Source organism: Arvicanthis niloticus, chromosome 1 (assembly GCF_011762505.2).
Source record: "Arvicanthis niloticus isolate mArvNil1 chromosome 1, mArvNil1.pat.X, whole genome shotgun sequence".
Classification (NCBI taxonomy): domain Eukaryota; kingdom Metazoa; phylum Chordata; class Mammalia; order Rodentia; family Muridae; genus Arvicanthis; species Arvicanthis niloticus.
Window position 1 is genome coordinate 66,705,827 of NC_047658.1, and position 24,651 is coordinate 66,730,477.

The 24,651-nt window shown below is 38.9% G+C and overlaps 1 protein-coding gene across 3 annotated transcripts in view; it reads left to right on the forward strand.

Moving 5' to 3' along the window:
* Gab2 (GRB2 associated binding protein 2) overlaps positions 1–24,651 on the forward strand; it is a 185,934-nt gene that overhangs the window by 116,342 nt on the left and 44,941 nt on the right. For 2 of the 3 annotated variants that reach the window (XM_034515634.2, XM_076938143.1), the window contains exon 2: positions 1,400–1,700. In XM_034515634.2, coding sequence (XP_034371525.1) covers positions 1,400–1,700 — 301 coding nt within the window. Of the gene's footprint in view, positions 1–260; positions 444–1,399; positions 1,701–24,651 lie in introns of those variants that run through there. The other variant, XM_076938148.1, reaches the window with a different exon arrangement.

Consider the following 24,651-nt stretch of genomic DNA (forward strand, 5'->3'; position numbering starts at 1 on the left):
GTGGTCGCAGTTCTCGTTACATAGATAAGGAAAGATCCAAAGAAGTAAATAACTTAGTTGAAAATCATGCAGTAAGTCTGTAGTAGTGAAGAATCCCAAAGCTCTATAATTGTATGAAATTTTTTGGTTGTTTAGAGTTTTGTCTTTTTGACTATATCAGTTCTGCTCAGAGTTTACTCAGTCTTGTTGGAGAGATACAATATAGAAAACAGCATAAAAGCATACGTACCCAAGCTTTAAATTCTACAATATGGAATAATATAAGACATTTATCCATTCAGTAATACAGATGGAATGCTGGCATGAGCAAGAAACTACCACAGGTCCTAGAGAAACATATGTCAGTAAACCAGGCTGAAGAAAAAGAAGGACCTAAGGTCGACACTCAGACAACTCCCACAAGGATTTCTCAGCAGTGATTCTTCAAAGACAAAACTGGTTTGGTGAGAGGCATACTGTAGGAAGTTAGGAAATTAATTTTTTTGCAACTTGGTGAGACATTGTTGTTTTAACTCACAGTGCTTTAACGGGTTCACACCTATAAGCTGAGATTTTTATGGCTTTGCAAGTGCTTTTTAGCCTGACATTTTATGAGTATCTATCTAGTCTAAAGAAATAGTTGTACTAGCAAGTTCTAAAAACTATCCTCCATTTTTGAACTGAGGAATCTAAAAGGGAAACGTAGGCCATGAGTGCCTAAAGGGTCCAGCAGTCCCTATGTTAATAGTCATGAATCCAGGGACTGCTTGCTGAGAAATTCCAGGTTCTCGTGTCCCAAAATAAAGAACTGGACTAGGGACACAAGGATTATGATAGAAATAGAGACAATTTATTAGAGCTGGCACAGGTTCCAATCCTTTGCACTTGACATTTTGGATCCTTTATAAAAAATAAAATAAAATTTAATATAACACTCTCCTCCCTCATTCAGACTGCTTGAATTTTGGTGTGTGTGTGTGTGTGTGTGTGTGTGTGTGTGTGTGTGTGTGTGTGTGTTCGTTCTTGTTGAGGAATACTCTTGTTTTGTTACATGTAGCCACTGGCCAGAGGTTTCCTGCCTTCCTCTGCTAACTGGCTTCTTTTATATGATAATCTTAATTATTTATTTATATATTTATTTAGTGGAGCACAAATGTCATGATGCATACATGGAGATCAAATGATAACTCCCATACCTTGTGGGTTTCAGGGATTGATCTCAGATCATTAGGCCTGGTGGCAAGCACCTTTATCCAGTGAGCAATCTGCAGGGGCCCTCATATGCTATGGAGCCTTTCTCTGCAAGACCTATCCTTCTGTCATAGCCATCTTCAATTGATGTTATGTGAGGATCTGATAAAGGCTTTAAAATAACTAATGGCATTTTCTCCTTCTTCCTGATGCTTCTCTGGTGACTTAGGCCTGGAAAAAACGCTGGTTTATACTTCGGAGTGGCCGGATGAGTGGAGACCCAGATGTTCTGGAATACTACAAGAATGAGCACTCCAAGAAACCCCTGCGGATCATCAACCTGAACTTCTGTGAGCAAGTAGATGCAGGCCTGACTTTCAACAAGAAAGAGCTGCAGGATAGTTTTGTGTTTGATATCAAGACCAGCGAGCGCACGTTTTACCTGGTGGCTGAGACAGAGGCTGACATGAATAAGTGGGTCCAGAGCATTTGCCAGATCTGTGGCTTCAATCAAGCTGAGGAGAGCACAGGTATGAGAGCAAGCACAGCTCTTTCCCAGGGACTCTTCAGAGACATCAGGTTCCTCTAGCCAGGAAAACTGGCTCTGGTTAAGATTTCTTTTTGGCAAATGTGATTGGCAAATAGGGAGAGTATAATAGAGTTAGTCTGATATAGATGAACCCCCTGGTTCTAATAATGCTCAAATGGGGAATCAGGAAAGGTCATGACAATGCTAAAGATATTTCAGGTGCCTTGATGCTTCTACCATTTGTCAGCTCTCAACCACTTCTACTCTTGTTTTGCATACTTTGCCTGTCACCTGTCAGCCATGCCATAGGGAAGATCTCCCTTTGATCACATATCTAATTCATTTCTCTCTGTTCTAGTCCATCTGTTTTAGGCCCTCTCACAGTTTGCTTGCCTGTTTCTTAAGTATCCTTTGTGTTATTGATATATAGTCTTGAGTTCCTGTATATACACTTGAGGATGTTGAAAGAATGAGATGCTTGCTGACTTTATGTTTGAGTTTTGGCAGCCCTTTTTTTTTAAAAAAGTACCTCAACTTGTGTGGGTATCTATGTTTTAAGTGTGTGGGAATGTGTGAAAACCCATTCATGCACATATAACAGCCAAAGGTGAACATTGGATATCTTCTTCTATCCCTCTCTGTCTTATTTATTGATATGTAAATATATTTTCTTCTTAAAAATCTTCCAGCTAATTTTAGAACTTACTAGTAGCTCATATTTGTAAGTAATGACTGATTTGTAATTGCAGAAGTTTTATGACTACTATAATAAGACTATTCCTAGGCACAGTGTCATAAAGTGCAGCACTATCTTCATGCGTGTAATATTTTTAGCATTAAAAAGTGTGGTTGCCTCAAAGGCAAATTATGAAAGATTGACACAAATCAACTTGAATGACTTACCATCTAGGAAATTGGGGCACAATGCATTTCTTGTCAAAAGTAGTTCATTGGGCAGGCAAGATAGCTTAGCAGATAAAGTATTTGCTACACAAGCATGACAACCTGAGCTCTGTCTCCAGGATTTATGGTCAGAAAGAAATAGCTCACAAAAGCTATCCTCTGACTTCAATCAAACTCACTGTGGCAGCATTCATAGTAACAGTAATTTTTATTTCATTATCATTTTTTGATGGTGCTGGAAAGTAAACTTTTGCTTCTAGGCAAGCACTCTATTACTCAGCTGTGTCCCCAGCCCCCACCATTTTCTTCTATAGAATAAAGTCATTTACATAGTCTAGACATAATTAGAAGGTTCTGATTCTTCATGTGAAGGCAAGACTCCAAAATGACAACTTATTCTTTAAGTAAATGACACACAGGTGACAATTCAAGTTTATAGCTCATAAATTGTTGAAAGACAGTTTTATTTATTCATGTACTATAATCCATTCAAGAAGATATAGGATTATATTTACATCACTGAGCTGGTTAGTAATGAACATTTTACAGGTTTATGTTATAATTACAAACCATTGCTATGTAATTTGAAATGTTAACAATTTAAATGTCTAATATTCTGAATGTCAAACACCTATTAGCAGTGGAAGTAAAACATGCATGATTATCAAAAACAGTGCTTGTTCATACCAAGTAATTTAATGTAAAATATCATGCCAGGTCTCAAAATCATGAAATCATTAAAATAATGCTGAGGATTTCACTGTTGATGTTAATTGATAATTTGGAAGAATGAAATAACAACCAGAAGTTATAAATGTATGACTGGATAGTTACAGTACAGTGAGGTTCTTGTTTAGAAGGCTGGAAAACAGCTCACAGCCCAAGGGTCCAGGAAGATCAGAAGATAGTTCAGTCAGTAAATTATTTGCTACATAAGCATGAGGACCTGCACTCAATGCACCCATATAAGAAGCTGTGGCAGCACTGTAGCAGAATGCTGGAGAAATAGAGACAGGCAGATCCCTAACCAGCCTAGCCAAATCAGAGAGAGGCCCTGTTTCAAAAAGTAAGATAGAGACTAAGGAAGACACCAAACAGCAATCTGTTTGCATGTACATAGGCACACATGTGCAAACATGCCCACAAACATGCACACATACACAAAGAGAATAACCATATTTGGGCATGGTGACTCATGGCTATAATACCAACACTCAAGAAGTTAAGGCAAGAGTATTGCATGAGTTTGAGGCCAGTGTATAAGATAAGAGTTAGACCTATCTCGATCAAAAAGAGGTCATGGACAAAGCTCAGTATGTTAATCCTGATGACCTGAGTTCAATCCCTAGAACCCAAGCTGCATGTGATAGTGATTATCTGTAATCATAGCACACCTATGGGAAATAGGACTCAGATAACAAAATTATCTGGAAGCTAAGAGCTAACTAGCATAGCCTATGAACCTATGAAGTGGAAGAGTAAGGGAAATTAACACACACATATACCCTAAAAACAAGTTTTGCTTCAAAAAGCAATCCCAACACCCAAGGCTCAGGGAACATCACAGAAGAGGTGGGGTATAAAAATTGCAAGAGCCAGAAACCAGAACATCTCTTTTAAGATAATGGCTTCTATATATGTCAAGAAAGCTAAAGCCATGAAATCTCAACAATATAGTTATCTAAAGAAGACCTGCAAAATGATAACACATGGTTGACATGCTAGCATGAATAGGAGGAATCTCCCAAGGCCCAACCCTAAATGAAAACTACAGGTAAATAATGACTGCTGAGAAAAGGAAATAAGTCTTGTCCAAGGATGAGCCATCCCCCCACCACCTAGTTATCCAATGAGGTCATCCCTAAAAGTCTATACATATGAGCAACATTAAATGGACTCAGCAGGTTATATTTATATATTTATATACACACATGTAACAAAAAATTAAAGGGGGTCCATAAATTTGAGAGAAGGAAGTGGGGAGTGACATTGGAAGAGTTGGAGGGAGGAAGGAGAAAATGATGTGTCTACTGGGGCTGGGTACCCCTACTCAGTTGTCTTTATTATGATGACAATATTGGGAGGCAGCATCAGCAACCAGATCTTTGTGAGTTTGAGGCCAGCCTGATCTATGGAACAAGTTCCAGGACAACCAGAGCTGTTACACAGAGAAACTCTGTCTCAAAAATACTAATTGATTAGCTAATTAGTTAATTAATTAAAAAGAAACACACGCTTGTTTGGAAAAACGGCAGTATTAAATTCTCCTCTAGGTTCTATGACCTCACCAGCCATTTGCTGTTGGCTAGGTTCACAGTACAAAACTCATGAATTCTCTCCTAATGAGTGAGCTTTATGTTCAATTAGACAGCTGTTGATTACCCTCAAGACATAGATGCCACTATTAAACCTCTGGAGATACCTTACCTGTCACATCTGTGTAGGACTATTGATTATTTTCCCTTTGGCAGCTTGCATAGCACCTTCTGGTACTATAAAAGCTATTCCTTGGTCAGGAGGCTTCCAGGTCTGCTCTGGCTCAGTTCTAATTCCTATGTCTAAAGTATGTGTACTCTTCAGAAATAAGGGCTTATCTTGAAATTCTGGAAGGTAACCAAGGGCAGTGGCAATAACCTGTATTGTTTTATGAGTTTCTTGGATTCCCCTGACCAACAACTAGAAACAAGTTTTCTTATGTTAGTACTAAGGCTTTTGTCAAATAGGTTATGGCTCTTGTGGGGAAGCAGTATCATCCTAGGTGGCATAACTTCATTCAATGTACACACATATACACACATATGTCTTATATGTAATTTTAGGTAAATGTAATATGATTCTCAGGACTGGAGAGATGGCTCAGCAGTTAAGAGCAATGGTTGCTCTTCCAGAGAACTTGGGCTTCATTTCAAGTACCCACATGGCTGTTAACCAACAGTCTTTAACTCTGCTGGACCTTCTTCTGGTCTCCGTAGGTATTGCATGGTGCACAAACATGTACAGACAAAACACCATACAGTGCTGAGATAGACAGATACCACTGAACCCAGCTCCTTAAATGGGTATAGTTAATCAGGTCTTCAAAACCCATGTTTGCCAAACAAACACTATACTGAATGAGCCATCTACCCAGCCCAGTTTTCTCTCTTCTTAGGTTGATCACTACTTATTGTTCCTGCTGCTATACAGGAGCTTTTTAGTTTGTTGTCGTTACATTTGAAATGAGTCAAGTCTCCATCTTCTGTCTATGGACATCTAGTTTTCCTAGTACCCATTACTGAAGATACTGTCTTCTCTTTAGTATATATTGTTGGTGCCTTTGTTGCCAGTTAGATGGATAAAGATATGGGTTTGGTTCTGAGATCTCTGGTCAATTTCATCGGTCTGTGTATTTGTTTTTATGCCAGTATCATATTTTGGTTACTATGCCTCTGTAAGTGTGGCTTGAAACTCTTGGTATTGTAGTATCTTCATTTGTTCTTTTATTTCTTTTCAGGATGACTTTGACTAAGACTTTTCTTCTAGTTCTATAAAGAACGTTATTGTTATTTTGATGGGAATTTCATTGAATTTATAAATTGCTTTAGGTCGTATCTATATTTTAACCATTAATTCTTCCAAGCTTAGCTTTGAACATGGAAGTACTTGTATTTTTGTGTGTCCTCTTCAGTTTCTTCATTAGTGTTCTTTAAATTTTTATTTGAGATATCCTACTTTTTTATTTTTAGAGTCTTTGGTGCTGTTTTTGTAGGATTTATAGTGAGCATGAATAAGATTGTATAGTTTCTTTCTCAATGAGATTATACTTAGTGGTCTATTATTGGTTTGTTATTGATGTGTGAAAATGTTATGGATTTCTTTGCTGAGAGGATATCTCAGTTGGTAAAATGATTATTTTACAAGTGTAAAAACCCAAGTTTAGATCCCTCATAGCCCACATAAAAAAAGTCATGTTCAATGGAGCATATGTCTATAATTCCAGCAATGCCTCGATAAAAGTAGGGACATAAGGATCACTGGAGCTGTTATCCAAGTATTCTGGCCTACTTGGCTAAGGTTCTAAGCCAATGAGAGTCCCTGCATTAGATAGAAGATAGAAAATACCTGAATTTGTCCTCTGACCTCCACACATGAAACACTCAGGTGGAAATAATAAAATTTGGGTTTGTTTTTGATAGTACTTTAGAGTGACCTTAATTCATAATAACATGCTATATGTATTTTAAAAATAACTAGGAGAATGGATTTAAATAACTAAGGGCTGCAGACATTCAATGATGGTAACCAAGTGGAGCTAGTAAGTGTCCCAGTCTGACTAGTGAGTGAGTGGTGTGCATGGCAATATTTAGATGACAACATGTAAGTGACAACTCTATCAACAACTTTGTCTGACTTTTAACATTTTTATTTATTCATTTATTTATTTACTTTGCATTCCAATAACAGCTTTCCCTCCCTCTTCTCTTCCCAGTTCCTCCCTCTCACCTCACCCCCCCCCCCTTTTTCCTCCAGTCACCTTTCTCCTCAGATATCAATCTGCCTTGACAAATGAAGTAACATTTTCCCTATTTGGCATTAAATAAGAGAGTCCAGACACTCCTGACCCCTCTGCATGGGGATCCCACAGCTGGCGCAGGCATTCCTCTTTATCACCTCAGATTGTTGCAGTCTGGGGACTAGAATACTCTTCACATAATGACTCCTATGGCTGTAGTCCAGTGAGATTCTACTGGTGGGTTTTTAGCTGTAATGAGTGTCTGTTTCAAATCTCTGCTCTAGGGCTTTGTAACCCCAAGTTGTAGTCTCCTCTGTAGACTGGACTATGTTCTTGAAGTGCTTCTGCTTCTCTGTGGGTTCACTGGGGAAACCACAAGTCTCAGCAGCACTCCATCTGCATGTTCCCCAGGACTGTGCACAGTTTTCCCTGTCTGGATCACCTGATTGTTGCCTGAGCTTGTAGAGATTCCTCTGTATAGGAACCAACATTCAAACAGATACTCCTTCTCCTTTATCTGCTTCCCTCCCCCTTAAGTGTTCTGATGAGATCTGTTGAACACTTCTGGTTTTTTACTTTCAGCTGGAAGAGTCTCTGTAGCAGATGGAATTTTTTTTTTAATCTCTTCAACTGTTTTGCCGCCTCCAGATTCTTACTTCTACTGCTACCCTGAAATTCCTCACATATTCCAGCCAAACATCTAGTATAAAACCTGAGGAATCAAGCCAGACCAGAAGTGAAACTGAGTCTGAATATTCACATAGGTTGGAGAAGACATCAGCCTCTTGACAAAGAGTTCCTTCCAAAAGGAAACTCAGGCTAATGCTCCAGAAAGAAAAGAACAAATGCCAAAAAGATTCCATCTTGTGTATGTAGGACCCATTTTTGTTTTGTGTTTATATACAAAATTAAGACTCTCCCTCCCTCTAGGAATCAGAATGACTTTCAAAACTTAACATAAGGAAGCAGATAACTGCTCTGAGCTGTGTTTACCATTAGACATGTCTGGGTCCTCATATTGGTGGCCAGGCACATGCAGCTGTCCCTGACCAGATGTACCATGTACAAAAAGAATCAGCTTTCAGCTGAAAAAGCTTTGATGAATTATTCATGTACTGAGGAATCAGCCAGTGTTAGGAAAGCTCTCACCCCTTTGAATCCTGAAAGCTGAGGACTGCTTTCCCGTGTCTACTCCCCTTCACTTTTCAGTTGCTGCCCAGGACCCACAGAGCCACTATGGAATGTGGCAGGTCTTCTGTGCTGAAACCCAGGGTTTCTGCTTATTTGCAGTTTGACACCAAATAAGTAACTTTTTACCTCTTATGGTTTTATCATCTGGAAAATGATGCATCCCAGGGTTTTTGGGGAGGTTACACCAGATCACACAGGAAGCATCAGGAAAATATGTAGGAACAGTAGCTGCCAAGTACTGCTTTCCATAGAGTGAGGACAGTGATGTAAAAGTAAAAACGATAAACAGGAGGTGATTTAAATATCTACCATGTTTAGAGAGCTTTCCTGTCAGTAAATCCTTCTGTAGTCTCCTTTGAAACAAAAATGAAGTCACAAGGAGCAACTGACATCGCAGAGGAGGAACAGGGGGCTTTTGGAGCATTGAGTGGGCTGGCCTGAAAGCAGAGGTACTGGGGCTAAGCTCCAGGGCTTTATGCATCCTCAGATTGTTTTTGCTAACTCCTTCTCATTTGTTCTAAACTCTTCACAGATAAGTCTGGCATAGCTAATTCTAAGTCACAAAATAGCCACAAGGAAGAGCAGCAGGACGTTTATAAATCACTGAGAACTGATTATTATGTAAGTGAAGTGCTATTATAAGTTAACAGTAGCCTCTGACAGCTAAATTAGCAAACTAACATGGTCTGTCTCCAACTAGCCAGCAAGCCACTGTGAATGAACGGGAGCTCAGGGAGTTTAGCTCGCCAAAGTCCCATTTTGTAACTGGTAAAGATTTTGAAATAAGGCCAAAGCCTCTTCCATATCTTCTCCATGGAATTGGCTTTTCCCTTATCCTTTACTCCTTGGCAAGAGTTTTGTGACAGTAGTTAGCCTAATTCTGTGGAATGAAATTCCTAGAGTCCTAAGATGTTTTCTTCTTCCACCTTTTCTCTACTAAAAATTTGTTGAGGCTACTCCCCAAAATCTGTTTTATAAATATTTAAACTTCTAGTAATCCTTGAGTTTCTCAGTTATCTCTCTAGCAAAATATTTCTAGTCTTGGATTCCATCTGCAGTCAGACAACACTCATAGGAATGCTTTGGGGAAATATTGAGGAGCCTGTGGAAGAATGTCACTGAGGGGTCTTCAGACAGCTCAGAACCCCTATTCCTGCTGGACAGCAGAGAGAGCTGTGGGAGAGCTGCTGTCCACACAGATGCCTTCTGACAACCTTGGCCTCCCCTGCTACCCCATGCTGAAAGTGGGTGGGAGAGTGGAAAATTGAGGTAAAATAAAGTAGGGAGAGAAATATTTCCCTTCTCATATCCCTGAGAGGTCTTCTGTTCCCTGTTCCCTCTCCCACCTTTTGGTGTTGTTTCTCTGAACTCAAACTCCCAGCTTCTCTTGGGACACTTCTTGGAAGCTGAGAGCCAGTGTGGGAGGCAAAAAGCAGAATCTCCCCAGACTACATCCCAGCTGTTGAGGAGCAATGCAAACAGGGTGGAGAGCCCCAGCCCAGAGGTGGAGGCTGCCGTCTGAATCATCCACCCTTTTTTCCACTGAGACAATGAGGAAAATAAACATCCAGACCAGTTTCCAGCCAGATCTGAAATTCCTGTGCCTTAAAAAAAGAAAGAAAGAAAGAAAGAAAGAAAGAAAGAAAGAAAGAAAGAAAGAAAGAAAGAAAGAAAGTGTTATTATGAACACTTGTGATCTGAGGTATTAGCTCTCCTTCATTATTATTTGTTATTGATGTTATTTACAACTTGGTCTAGTCACCCAAAGAACAGGTCTTGAATTGAATTAAACATGAACCCCATACATCTTCATAGAACTCTTTGCATTGTCATGGAACAGGCCCCAGGCCTGACCTTCAGGAAAGTCCAGACTCTGGAGGAGGAAAAGGTGACTGGGAAAAACATGACCCCTTTCTCCATTCTAAGCCTTGATCCTTCTTCCTGCTCTGTCTATTTATACGAGACACTCGCCCTCACCTCCCTAGCCAGCCAGCATAGATTAAGTCTAGTGTTACCTGCCAAAACTCACAGACTGGGAAGTACGAGCAGTCTGGTCCCAAAGTCTCAACTTTGGAAAGCTCCCAGCTGTGACTTGAGAGTCCCTGCTCCTACCCCTCCTTTTCTGTTGCTATTCACAGATGACTTCTGATTATCCATTGTGAAGGAAAGTAATAATGATTTGTTGAAATTACTAGAGTACATTCCAAAGTTCCATCTAACTTTAATTTTGGACTATAGGTAGAAATAGAATTTTATGTTTAGTGGTAAGAGGCATTTGTATTAAATGGTTGTCTCGTATCACTGAAAATCTGAACTCTGATTAAATATCCAGTCATAGATAGTTATTCTTAGGATACTGAGTGCTACAAAGCCTATAGATATGATCATTTCTCCAGTATATAAATTGTGAGTCAAAGTCTCAATTTTAGATTTCAACTTTGTTACTAATTCAATGTGTAGATCTTATGAGATCTTCAACATTAAACTTGAAGTAATTTTAAGCATTGTTTTTTTTTAAAAAAAAAAAAAAAAACAAATCTTAAATGCAGCACAATACCTGAAAGGGGAAGAATAGGAATCAATTTCAATATTGCAGGAGAGAGGGTCAAAGGTTGCAAGTTGAGCAAGATATAATGCTTTTCTCCCATGCTTTTCTGTAGAGGCTCAAACACGGTGTAAAAATACTGGCAGTGGTAGATATCTCAAAACATGGACCTCTAGGCCAGTACTGAATTAAGAAAAAATTTAATCAGTTAACAACAAAAGTTTAAAAGATTAAGAAAATATAGTTGATTTTATAAAACTAAGTGTGACCTGATTTTAGAAATTTATTTTATTCAATAGAGTCTCTCTGTATATGTAAAATGACAATCCTACTAAATGGTACTTTTCTCCATTAACACCATTAAAAAATGGCAGCCTCACGTTTAAATGACCATTTCTAAAAGTACACAGATGAAAAACAGAGGCTATGGTTTAATACAACAGTAGAATGGAAGCATTTGGAAACAGTGATCTAGAGGTGCTCCTAAGTGTCAAGCTCAGCTGGTCTCCATTTCTGCTTCTACAAACATGCCCCAGACCTCTGAACTCCACCATCAAGTTCAGCATATGCACACAGCACTCTAACATGATATCTATGCTTTGGGAGATCCTTCACCCCCTTGAATGAGTTCTGGCCTTGTTCCTCTGTTCTCGTTAGGATCAACCCTGAGATTTTTTTTTTTTTTTTTTTGCCTCATTTTCTTTGCCCTGTTAACCTTTTTACAGTCTTTCAATCTCACCTAGAATGGACCTATCCAGTTTTTAATTTGGTTCTGCTCATAGATCAGAGTCTTTCCAGACATTAAGTCATTGCCCAAGGCCTCACTGCCCACTAGAAGATGTCTGGGTTTCCAGTGGTCTGTCACCTGAATTTCTGAAGAAAACCTGCTTCTGCTTCTGCTTCTGCTTCTGCTTCTGCTTCTGCTTCCCTTGAACACATTTCCTCTTCCTCTTGAACTCTGCAGCCACAGTTTTAAGTGATACCTTAGTTTCTGTTCTACTTACTCTATCAGTCTATATCATGGATTGCCTGCCTTTTTGTTCTCTCAGCCAAACTCCCTTTGTCACCCTTATCTTTGTTTGAGTTTGAGACACATACCTGAAGCTAGTCTGCCTCCACCTTTCAAGTGCTGGAATTGTAGTCCCCACTTGGCTTGGACTCTTCTTGGTGGCAAGATTATATACTATTAATTGAACAATGACTGACTCTGTACCAAATTATGTCTACCAGTTGCTGTTTTTTTTTTAATTAGGTTAATATCAAATGTGAAATTTAATTTTTTTTGAATTATGTATCTGAATTTAGCTTCAGTATCAAACCCCATCTGGCACTAATTGAAATAGATATTTTGATTAAAATTAACTTATTTAGTTGCAGTGTTTGGTTATAACTTTGAAAGTTGTATGATCTATTTTGTTTTAAAATTCTAATTCATTTCCAAATGTTGTTTTGAGAAATGCTCTGTTGGAATAGGAAAGGAGCATCAAAAAATTCTAACTTTAGGACTGGAGAGATGGCTCAGCAGTCAAGAACTCTGGCTGTTCTTCCAGAAGACCTGGCTTCAATTCCCATTACCTGAACAACAGCTCAAAACTCTGTAACTCCAGTTCCAGGGGATATGACTCCCTCTTTGGACCTCCACAGGCACTAGGCATGCACGTGGTCCATATACAACAATTCAGGAAAACTATTCATATACATATTTTTTAAAAAGAAATTCTAACTGTATTCATAGGAGTTAGACCAAGATAACTGAAATTCTAAATATTGATACAATGCTGCAAAAGTTTAATTTTTAAAAGAAAGAAAAACCTTATTTTATTTAATATGTGTACCACCTCCTCACCCCTTTTCTGGATGCCTTCAATGACCATAATTCTTCATGGTTGTAAATCTCATTATCCAGAACAACCAGCCAAGACAAAAGGGAATAAATAGTATAGGATAGAGGACTTCTGGAATATGAGATCCTGAAAGGTCCTTAGAGAATACTTAGTTCTGAACTCTTCAAATAACAGCATATCCAGAGTTCAAGACAGAAGAGCAATTCTGTTCAAGATCTACTGCTGGCTAGCAAAGGTAGAATGAAAACACTTTTAGTCAACAATTCAAGTAATGCTGATGGTGACAGCATCTTGCATTTTCAAGATACTCATATATAAACTAGATGTAGTGGTACAGAGAGATCCCAGTTTTAGGCCAGTCTGAGCTACATAGGAGAACTCTGTCCCAAAAACAAAAGACACTGCATATATACAAACATGTATGCATTAGTATAGAAGGCCAGTTGATTTCTTATGGTTCAGAATAGCAAACCTGTGATACTATTATATGCTAGGCATAAATATTCTATCTCTAAGATACATCCCCAGCCCTTACAAAGCCAACTTTACACATAGCACTGTAGAATCATGTTATGTTGGTAGGTCCATTCTTAACATAGCAGTTAAGTTGATGTGTTTCTCTGCCTCAATTTTGATCCTTATCAATAAAATTTTAAAATCTTTACAATATTATTATGAAGACTAAGACCCCCCCTTAAAACTAAACTATAGATAGTAATATTTTTAAGATTTATCTATTTATATTATATATGTGAGTACACTGTTGCTGTCTTCAGACACACCAGAAGAGAGCATCAGATCAGATGGCTGTGAGCCACCATGTGGTTGCTGGGAATTGAACTCATAGAAGATCAGTCAGTGCTCTTAACTGCTAAGCCATCTCTCCAGCCCCCAAGGATAAATAGTATAAATACACAGTAAGCATGTATTAAATATCTGTTGTATGTATGGCTAGTAAATTGCTGCTGCCTTCTCTATGATCTTCATACAGCCTTCATGGGGTTTTGTTGCTACTGCAGTTCATTTTATTTTATTCTGGTTTCTCTGTTGTTTTTGTAGTTGTTTTGTCTATTTGTTTTTGAGATAGATTCTCACTATGTTGCTCAGGCTGGTCTCCAAACTTCTGGATTTAAGCAATCCTAACACCTCAGCATATTCCAAGTAGCTAGGACTACAGGTGCCCACCAACTGCCTGGCTCACAACAACTCTCTGGAAACCCTGCTACTTTTGAAATCTGTAGTTGCCTAAATAACTCTTGTCTCTTTTTTGTTCAAACTTGAAATAATTTTTGTTGAATATGATTAGTTTATCAAATAAAGACTACTGACATTCTTGGTTTGAAGTGCGTTATACTTTTGAGTTATTAGAGTGTTGGAAAGTCTAGGTGTCTGTTGTTATGTTTTAGCAGTCCTTGGGATCAAACCCAGGGCCTTCCCCATGCTACACAGCATCTCTTTAAATGAATTACTACTAAGAGTGAAACAACTAGTTTCTAAAGCTTACTATGAATTATAGTGTCCTAAGCATCCTCCAAATTATTAATTCTTACAAGACTGGAATTAGATACTTTTATTACTATTATTATAAACTCCCATTTTATAAATAAGGAACCAGTGGCACAGAGATGTTAAGTAATTTTCTCTAGTTCACATAACTAGAAAACAAAGGAGATGAAATTCACACCTAAACTATTTAACCCTAGAACCTGTGCTTTTAACTATTAAGCCATACTCTTAAATTTTAGATACAGGTCCTTGACTCAAGTGTCACAGTGCCTGTCTGGAGGCTTCAGCAGACAGGCAGAGACATGGACAAGTTATTACTGTCTCCATTCCTTAGTGGAGGCTGAGCTCCCTTTAGCCCTTCAGGACATCACGAAGAATACTTGTTGCCTATGATTTCACCCTGGGCCAGCTTTTGCCTTTGACCTAAACAGTACCTTCAGTTTCTTCATACTCAGGATAGATGTCTTCACTACTACTAGAATCTATATTGTTATCAACACAGTTGAATGTCTATCTGGGAAACTTGGCCAAGGGTAGATAAGAAGCAATCATTTGTTCATCAAGAGGTGATCATTTGCTCATGAAGCACGATTTTGTCCACCCAGTATTTAGAAAAGTTTAGATACCCTGAAAGATTATTAGATGAATTAATGTGAGGGCTTCAGGAAGACAGCGAGAGGAAGCAGGTAACACCCAAGAGTAGGATGCTGGCCTGACACCTGTAAAGGAGAGAAGGGAAGAAAAAGGACCAGCCTACAACATAGGGAAAAGATAGACTCAGCCACTCAGTGCAGGTTCTTCAGCCAAAGGCATCTATTAATAAAGTTTCATATTTCATATAAATAAGACTGCGCTGGTACTTCTGGCCCTGATGAAAACAATTCACAAGTTCATCCTCCATGTGAACACAGGGAGGAAGGGATGCAGAAGGCTGACTACCCAGATTGTCAATCAGCTGCCCATATTAAATCTCAGTGGTATGATTGTTTTTTGTTGGTTTTGAGGGGGTTGTTTGTTTTCCTTTTCGTGTTTTGTTTTGTTCTTTGAGGTCAGGGTCTCATTGTATAGCTCTGGCCAGTCTGGGACTCACTGTATATACCAAGCTAGTCTCCAACTTCAACTCCAACTCCAGCTGTGTCTTCTGGGATTAAAGGCGTGCCTCTATGCCAGCTCAGAGGCCTGTTTTTACAGCCACATTGAGACATCAGAGATTACAGAACATGTAGTTTTCAGACCTCTAAAATAGCTTATAGTCAAGTAGAAAGAGACAAAGGAAGAACAACGTGAGTAAATGATAGCAGTAAATCCGTGGGTGAATGAGACCTAGTCATGTGATGAGCAGTGCCTGGAAAGCTGGTCAAGTCTAGAGGGGAGGAAAGGCTTCTTTGTTGATTATCAGAAGATAAGAATTGTGTTTTTAATTCTACTGGGTATCTGTTTATCAGTCCTTTGTGATTTATATAGTGTATACTTCTCAACTCTCTTCCCTGCCTCGTGTTATGGAACTAGCACTCCACAAGCCATGGTGGGCCATGTATCATGGTAGTACATATGATTTAATGTGTTTGCTCCCTCAGTCACATTTAAAAAGTAGCTCTCCTTTTTTGGATACTACTAAAAAAAAATGTTAGAGCATCAAGAGGAGACTTGAGGGACGAATGGGAAGCTAGAGCAGTAACTGCCGAAGATTACTATGGATGCAAAACTAGAAACCATAGCTGAGGAAGTTTCCAGCTGCAAGCTAGGTCCTACCAACCTCTTGTGTCTGTAGTCCTTGACTTCCCACACAAAAACCAGTTGACTGCACTTATACCCTGGAGCAGATCCTGTCTAGTCAAATACTGAAAGTGTGAGAACCAGGAATTTAAGATCTCCTCCCATTGCAGATTCCTCCTACAGTGAGGTACTGAGAAAGATTTTAGAGCACCTGTGTACAGGGACCACAGATATTTCTTCTAGAAAAATTTAGTAGTCTTTACAAACTTTACAAATTAAAAGCTTTTGGACTCATTCAGTTTCTTAGCAAGTACACCAAGGTTCAGGCTCCACATTTCAAGTTCCTTCCCCCAACAATGTCTCTCCTAAAGCCAGTGTTTCCTTTAGATGCTTTTGCTTGCTCCTAGTTCCCTGGGGGAAGCTAGAGGTCTTGGACCCCCAGCCTCACATCCAGACTGATCAGTTTAGACCTATTGTTCAATTATCCCACTGCTAATGATTCTCAGTAAACACCTATAATTATGCCTGACACTGGAGTTTACACCAGTTGCCAAATGTCTCATTGAGAGTCACTATGAAAGAAACAAAAACTCCCTCATAAAGTTGATTAGCTTTAAGTATTGCTAATTTTTTTTGTAGAGGGTTTTTCAGGTTCAAAGTACATTGCTAAAATCTGAACTTAAGGTACCTACTAGATGGATTGACTCCCCTGGGAATACTAATGCGTTCCCAGAGTTCCTTAGGGTAAGGATGGAAGTACTCCTGTGAATATAAATTAGCTCTTTGCCTCTGCAGTATGAGCTCATAAATCAAGGACAAGATCCACTCTTTCAAATTGGCCTGAGATTTTTAGCATAGTCCCTACAGTAAATGCTCATGACTCTCAGAAAATGTCAAGAGTGTTTCATTCTAGTGTCTGCAAACATATGTGGCTTTGTGTTCCATGCCCAGAACTATATCCTGCCTTCCCCCACCCCCCAAAAAAGCTTTATTTAAAGTATGAATGAACTCTTTGAGGGAACTACCTTTCAGAGGGGACCACTAACCAATCCAAGCCCCACACAAAGGAACAGAGGAAAGGTAGGTATGCCTGATAAGATGAGAACAAAGCTTGCTGACATGCTCCCTCTCAAATGAGCAGGTCAGTTCCTGACTCAGTACAGACCTTCTCTGCAACCAGAAACATACAGAACTGTATATGTTTCTGTATGAAACTTCACAAAGTGAGAACAGTTTCTTCCAGCCAAAGAGAATTTGGAACCTAGAACTGGTCATTCATTCTACTGATGTAGGGAGAAAAATTCTGACTTAACTAGCTTCTTATCCAAACTCAGGTTTTGGAACACTGTGCTAAGCACTGTCAGTGAAACAGTGATCTAGATCGTGACTTTTAAGCTCATAGTCTTGTTTTGATGACATATTTGTGAAATCCCAACTAAAATACATAGTGAAAATAAGTACTATGAAAGATGGAAAGAAAGGCATAATTAATTCTTACTAGAGACCTGATGTAAGACATTTATGTCTCTAAATGGGGCTCTGGGGCAAAAAGAATTCTCTAAGGATATGTAACCAAGTGCCACAGCACTAAGCTACAGCCACTCACTGCTGTCCCCTGTGCTTCTCCTGTGCATTTTACAGAATCAATTCAGCTAATATATACCTCAGGGTCATTTGTGCCAAGGTCAGGATGTTGGAATTTGGCTGTCCTAAGCACTCAGATATTCTTTCTCAGATTCTTTCATAGAGGCAGTTGGAGAATTGTGGTCACAAAAAAGTCTCCTGGGATCTCATGTTGCTGCCTGTCTCTGCCACCTCTTTCAGCTTCCTCTGCTTTATGGTGATTATAAACACTAGAAAACATATTTTAAACTTGGATAATTATTTATAGTAGTTTTTAAGTTTGATCTAACACATGTTTACTTACTGTGAAAATATGAGGAATGCCATAAACTTAGAAAAAAAAACCCAAAATTCCAGGCAGCCAGTGTTCTGGTGATCAGATCTTATGACTTCTTATGGATACACACATACTGTAGAGAATAATTCCTCATTCTTAGTGATACCATGTTCTTTGGGACCAAGAGATTTGAATTCTGATGCCACAGTTCATTTCTGACCTCAATATATAGTCTTAGACAAGTAGTCTCCCTTCTCTGGGCCACCATTCCTTGAATTGTAGATGAAAGATTTGGGGAGGGCTGGGAGTGGTAAACAAGAAAGCAGGCTCCAGAGGTTCTTCTGTTTGCCACTTGCTAATGAGGTTATCTACTCAGTGGAGCCCATATATGTGTTTGCCCTTGTTATTTGGAATTACTTCTCCTGATTATGATATTTATTGAAAGACTAGAGAATTATGCCTTTGTAAGTAATTTCATGCTTGCTATTATGAATTCAAATGACTGGAACTATCAAACCAGTCTTGCCCTGTACTTGTTAATGGTCTTGCATCTTTTTCTCCATCTATCTGGTTTTCTAGTTAACTTTATAATAGGATTGCTCACCACTTATGATTCTATACCATTCTGGCTTTAAAATTCATCAATCATTTTCTCCCATTAGACCTTATAAGTTTACTTCTACTATCTCACTTCTTGGAATAAAAGCCAAACGGTTTATTGAGAAGTAAATAATTGCTGATTATTGATTGGGTGTATGGCTGAGTGGTAGAGCACTCACCTAGCATCTATGAGGCCCTGGGTTTGATGCTAAGCACTGCAAAACCAAAAATGCTGTTTGCCTATATTTCCTCTCACTGAGTCCTTCAAAGAAGTCTGCAGACTCAGTGTTTTCCCTGGAATTTGGCATGATGTCATGGGAAATGAGGCACACAACAACATCAAAAACTTTGCTAAAGTGCTAAAGTGACTTTAGAAACTGGATCCATGTTTCTAGAGAGTCTATTTCAGTGTTCTTTCTGTTACACACTGTTGCTTGGGAGTTAGCTGTGAGTAGCTGTTATGAACAGACAGTCAGAACATAGATGAGTTTCAGTTTAGTGATACAAAGAAAGGGGTTGGAAGTATTTGTTCCTTCATTTAACTCTCAGAGAATGCTTTATACTTGAGATTTCAGTGTGTCCTAACTCTTGATTGCTAAGCCAAATCAGAGGATGATAACCTACATCTCCATGGATATGTGGTTTATTGGGTCTTCACTGGGATCAATTTTTTCTAATCAATGTGAACCCTTATTTTAATCTAACCTTTCCTTTTATAAAGAGAAAGATAAAGTTCAGGTAGATGAAATAGCAGGCCTAGGACTAGACTCTCATTTTATTCCTTGACTCTGCTTCCCACAAACAGTAGATACTGTTTATCTACTGTGGTCTTGTGAAACTCATTCACCTATGCAAGTAGGAATGAGATTTGAAAATAGAGCTTTTTTTCAGATCTTCTCTATGGCTTTTCTAGCTGTATGACTGTAAAAGTAACTTTTATAAACCTGATATAATTGTTGTCTCAGAGGCTTATTGCCTTCTTCTGCTAACCTAGACCTAGTTCTGAAATCTTCTAGCCTTGTACAGTCTAATCTAGGCCAAGAATGTATTCAGCCTCTGAAACTTACTGCTGAATAAGTTTACCCTTTCTGACTCTTTCTGATCTGGTTGGTCAGCTCATCTCTTCTGGCCCAAAACTCCTCTCCAAGCTGATTGATTCAATCTGGCTTCTCTCAGCTTCTTCTGAATTGCCATGCTTGACCTCATACTAACTTTGGCTATATGTTCTAATCTTCTGGCCCCTTCTCATTCTCTGGTTTCTTCTGGCTTTATCTCTCTTTCTCTCTCTCCCTTCCTCCCTTTCTCTCTCCCTCCTTCCCTCCTCCTGCCTCTGTCCAACTGTCCCAATAAAACTGCCCTTTCTCCTTTTTCTCTCTCAGCTTGTTCTCTCTTAAATAGCCTCTTTTCTCTGAGTTCTCATGAGAGTTGGGCAGATCCTATTCTGCCAAATCTTTCTCTGGTTCATCACTGTCTGCCACTCAATTAGACATCACTTTCAAACATAGGTGCTTCCTTCTACAAACTAACTTCACCTTCATTTATTGGGATTAAAGGTGTGTAATAAGGACATGTCTCTATTCCAGCCTGCAGGATTAAATGTGTATGCTAAGTCTGAGCCACAACACAACTAGAAACATTTTTTTCCAGTAAACACCCAATCTCAGGGCTCACCATGTAATCAAATATCCTCCAATATATAACTCTAAATTTTTTATTACAATTTCTAAATCCTTTGTTTGCTAAGATTTATTTGTATTATTTTTAATAATATATATGTACATATGTGTGTGTATAGGTGTATAGATTGTGCGTGGAGTGGTCAAATGATGACTAGTTCCCTTATCGGAATGCCCTTTTTATTTTTATCCCTTCTCTCCAAATAATTCTCACTCCAAAAATCTCAGTGGGTCTCAGAATCCAGACACAGGGAGACCAAAACTGGAGCCTAGGCTGGACCCAAAGCCTGCTTCTTCTAACTCTGAGTTCTTTGCTCTTTGGACGTGTGTGTGTGTGTGTGTGTGTGTGTGTGTGTGTGTGTGTGTGTGTAGATGTTTATAGAGGCCAGAGGCATCAAATCACCCTGGAACTAGAGTTATGTGTGATTGTAAGCTGCCCCATGTGATACTAAAAATCAAACTCCTGTCCTCTGCAAAAACAGTAAGAACTCTTTCTCTCACAGTAGCTAGGAATACTTTGTAAGTGCCTAATAAATAATAGATGTAACTTATGGTCACTGATCTAATTTCTGTTCTTAATAGTCCTCGATGTAGCATATAAGGTAGTTGACTGGAACAATGACATTTACTGTCTTGCTTGTCCATGCATCCAGTCATCTTTCTTGACCATCTGAAGGCCTCACAGTAATAAGGGCTTGAGTAGTATGATGAATACTTTTTATAGAATGATCTCTAATCCTTCCATGTCTAAGACTCAGAGCTCAGAGTTAGAAGAGGCAGGCTTTGGGTCCAGTGTAGGCTCCAGTTTTTGGTCTCCCTGTGTCTGGATTCTGAGACCCACTGAGACTTTTGGGGGTGAGGATAATTTGGAGAGGAGGAATAAAGATAAAAAGGGCATTCAGATAAGAGAACTAGTCATAATTTGGCCAATCATCTTTTCCAGAAACCCCTGCCAGTTCTCCTTTCCTGCCCCTGTTATTGCCAGCTTGTTGATGGCTGGATTGGCCTGAGCAGAGCTCCTCTACTAAAACCCTCTGAGCTTCCTACACTGAAGTTTTGCAAGGAGGTGGGAGGAGTACTTGCATGCTGGGCAGGCTTCCCAGGGGTGGTTGTAGAAAGGAAGGGGGGTGATTTTGTAAAGTCCTAAAAAGAAGCCAGGAAGAAAAGGAAAAAAATAAAACTCTGCTTAAAAGAAAACAAATTGACTCAGACATTTGCAGTTGTTATCTTTAGTCTAGACTTAGAGATAGAAGCCAGGCCAGGAGTCTGGAAACCTACCTCCCTTTTCTTCTTGCTGTGTTACTGTGTTCCTAATGATCTAAGACACATCATTGCAATAGCATGTCCATTTCATACCAAAAACAAAAGCATCCCAGCCATACATTGTCTAATGTTTTTCCTTTATTTGTACTATATTTACTTCTCTTAGAAGATTCCAGGCAATAAAAACAAATCTTATTAACATTTTGTTTTTATACACACATACACACACAGACACCGACATACACACATACACACACACACACACACACACACACACACACACACGTATGGTCTGCTTTCACACTATGATCTCAATTCTGAAAATAGCCACATAAGATAAGGATATAGGTCAGGTCTTATCCTTTCAACTCTGAAGGCAGGAACTAAAGCTCTGAACTGCACATGATTTCAGTCAGATGATGGCAGAACCAGATTTGGGTCTGGGTAAACTAACTCCTGTTCAGAAATGAATGTCAACTGTCTGGAAAGGATTTTCCAACCCACTTGGGTCTCTAAGTCATAGTGCCCTGTTGTGATTATGGGGTGAATGAGATACCACTTTAGTGGGGACTAAGTGTTTACCAAGTGTTCAGTTTTCACTTAAGAAAGAAATAAGGAAAAAATAAAGGTCAAATGAGCTTTGTATTTTTTTTTGGGGGGGGGGGGAGTTCTCACTATGCAATCCTGGCTGGCCTGGAACTTGCTGTGTAGACCAAGCTGGCATTAAACACAGTGAGTGATCTTTCTCCTTCTACCTCCTTAGTTAAGCCTGGGTTAAAGGAGTGTGCCACCATGACTGCCTCCCAAACACACTTTTTTGAGACATTGTCTCATTATGTATCGTTGGCCGACCTAGAACCCACTACGTAGGCCAGACTAGCTTTGAACTCACAGTTATTCTCCTGCCTTAGCCTCCCAAGGGCTGGTATTATAGACATGAGCTATTATGCCTGGCAGGTATATGTTATTATACTTCTCTTAATCTCTTGCCCACACTAAATAGTTTTCTAGGAATGTGTGTGTGTGTGTGTGTGTGTGTGTGTGTGTGTGTGTGTGTGTGTGTGTGGTGTCTTGGTTTGTTTTCTATTGTTTTGTTCTGATGTTTGAGACATAATATCACTATATATCCCAGACTAGCCTCAAGCTTTATGGTTTAGCCAAGCATGACCTTGAACTCCTGGAACTCCAGGGCATATGTAGCCCAGACGTGTATGGTCTTTCATAAATCATTTGGAGTAAACGTTATGCAGTCATCATGACAATCTAGTGTCTGATATTTTGGGCTAGTTTGATTGCTTAGAACATAAAGTTTGATCCTGGGGATGAAACTCAGGTTGTCAGGATTGGCAGCAGGCACCTTTACATACTGAACTATCTTTACTAGCCCTGAACATTTCTGTATATGTTCATTTTATGGACATTTTACATTTCTTTAAGACATATACCTTCATGTGGGACTGCTGGGTCATATAAATTTAACTTTTTTGTGTAGGACAGGTATACTTAGCTTGTTGAGAAACTATCAAACTGTATGTTTAAAGCTTTAACAAGATATAGTTCACATACCATCACATTCACTTAAGTATACAGTTCAATGTGTTGTTTATATTCACACAGTCGCATAGGCACCTGTTTCACTGTTCCAAAAGCAACCTCATAGTCATTAGTAGTCACCCACCACTGTGCTCAGTCTTGAACATTCATTGGATCTGCTTTCTGTTGTGGATTTGTCTGTTCCAAACATTTCATATAAATTATACTGTATGGTCTTCATCTTTTATAACTGGCTTCCTTTACATAGTACATTGTTTTGAAGGTTCATCAAAATAGTGTATATAAGTGTTTTTGTTGATTTGGATGTCTAATAGTCTGGTTTGTGTACTGTTACATTTTATTTAGCTACTCATTAGTTAGTGAGCAATTTGGGATGTTTCTTCTTAAATTTTACTTATTCTTATGTGTTTATGTAAGTAATTACATATATATATATATATATATATATATATATATATATATATATATGCAACATATGTGTACCAAGTACCTTTGCAGGCCGGATGATAGCTATATCTCCTGGAACTGGAGTTAAGAGTGGTTATGAATTCCTATGTTGGTGCTAGTATCTTTTTCAAGAGCAGCAAGTACTCTTAACCACTTAGCCATCCCTCCAGCGCCTCTTTGGGTGATTTCTACTTTATAGCTTTCATGAACAGTGCTGTTAGAAACATTTATGTCTGAGAGGTTTGGTGTATGTGTTTCAAGTCTGTGCTCTCAGAAGACCACTATAATTAACAGTAGGGTATATAGCACTAGTAACTGTTCACAGCTGAGGTGGACAAGCTCCACCAAAGGCAATTAACATACTTATTCAATTAAATAGCTAGCTAGAGGCAGAGTTACAAAAGAAACTCCATTCACATATATATCATACCATGGAGATTTTGTTCCATGAAATATTTAGATATAATTTTGAAATTTGTTAATTATAGTCTGAGACATGGAGTGTTGCTGATCTTAAGTCATAGCACTACTGAGCCAAGGAATCATCCATATAGAGAACATAACATATAAAATGAATTGTTTTTATATAAATGCAAGCAGTGAATTAATAAGGTGGGTGTATTTCTTTCCTGTTGCTAGTCTGCAATAACCACATAGAGGAACCAAGATTTATTTCAAGCTGCACCTCAATAGCTGTGTAGTTAAATGATTATATTGACCCCTAAATTAATCTGGCTAGCTCCCAGCCATGATCCCAAATACTACATATTATTATTTATCTGGCTCTTTGGGCTTCAGGTGTTTTTTCTCATGGTGTCTTCTCAGACACTTTCCTCATTGCTCATCTCTTCATCCTCATCTCAGATCTGAAACTGCCCCCACCTCTCCTCCTCCTGTCTGGCAGAAGTTTTTGCCCTATTCTCTCTTCTGCCCAACCACTGGGTGATCAGCATTTATTGAAAAGGCAAAGAATAAATGATAAGAACTCTTTACACAAATTTGAGACAGGAGATTCTTGGTATAAGCATTACAATGCCATGTCCACACTGAAACAAGATAAGAGGGCAGAAAAATCAGCATTTTAACAACACAAGGGTAAACTTTACACAGTGCACAACAACATTGCCTATACATACATGTACATGTAAAACATACTTTACTTACCAAAGGCAAGCTAGCTGGCAGGAAAGCTATAGTGAACAAAACAGAAAACCACAAAACCCAAGCTGGCTGATATCCTGCCTGCAGCTGACAGGGAAAGTGAAGGCAGCCCCGCCAGAGCTCCTTCTTATGGTGTGTAGGCCGCTCTGATGAG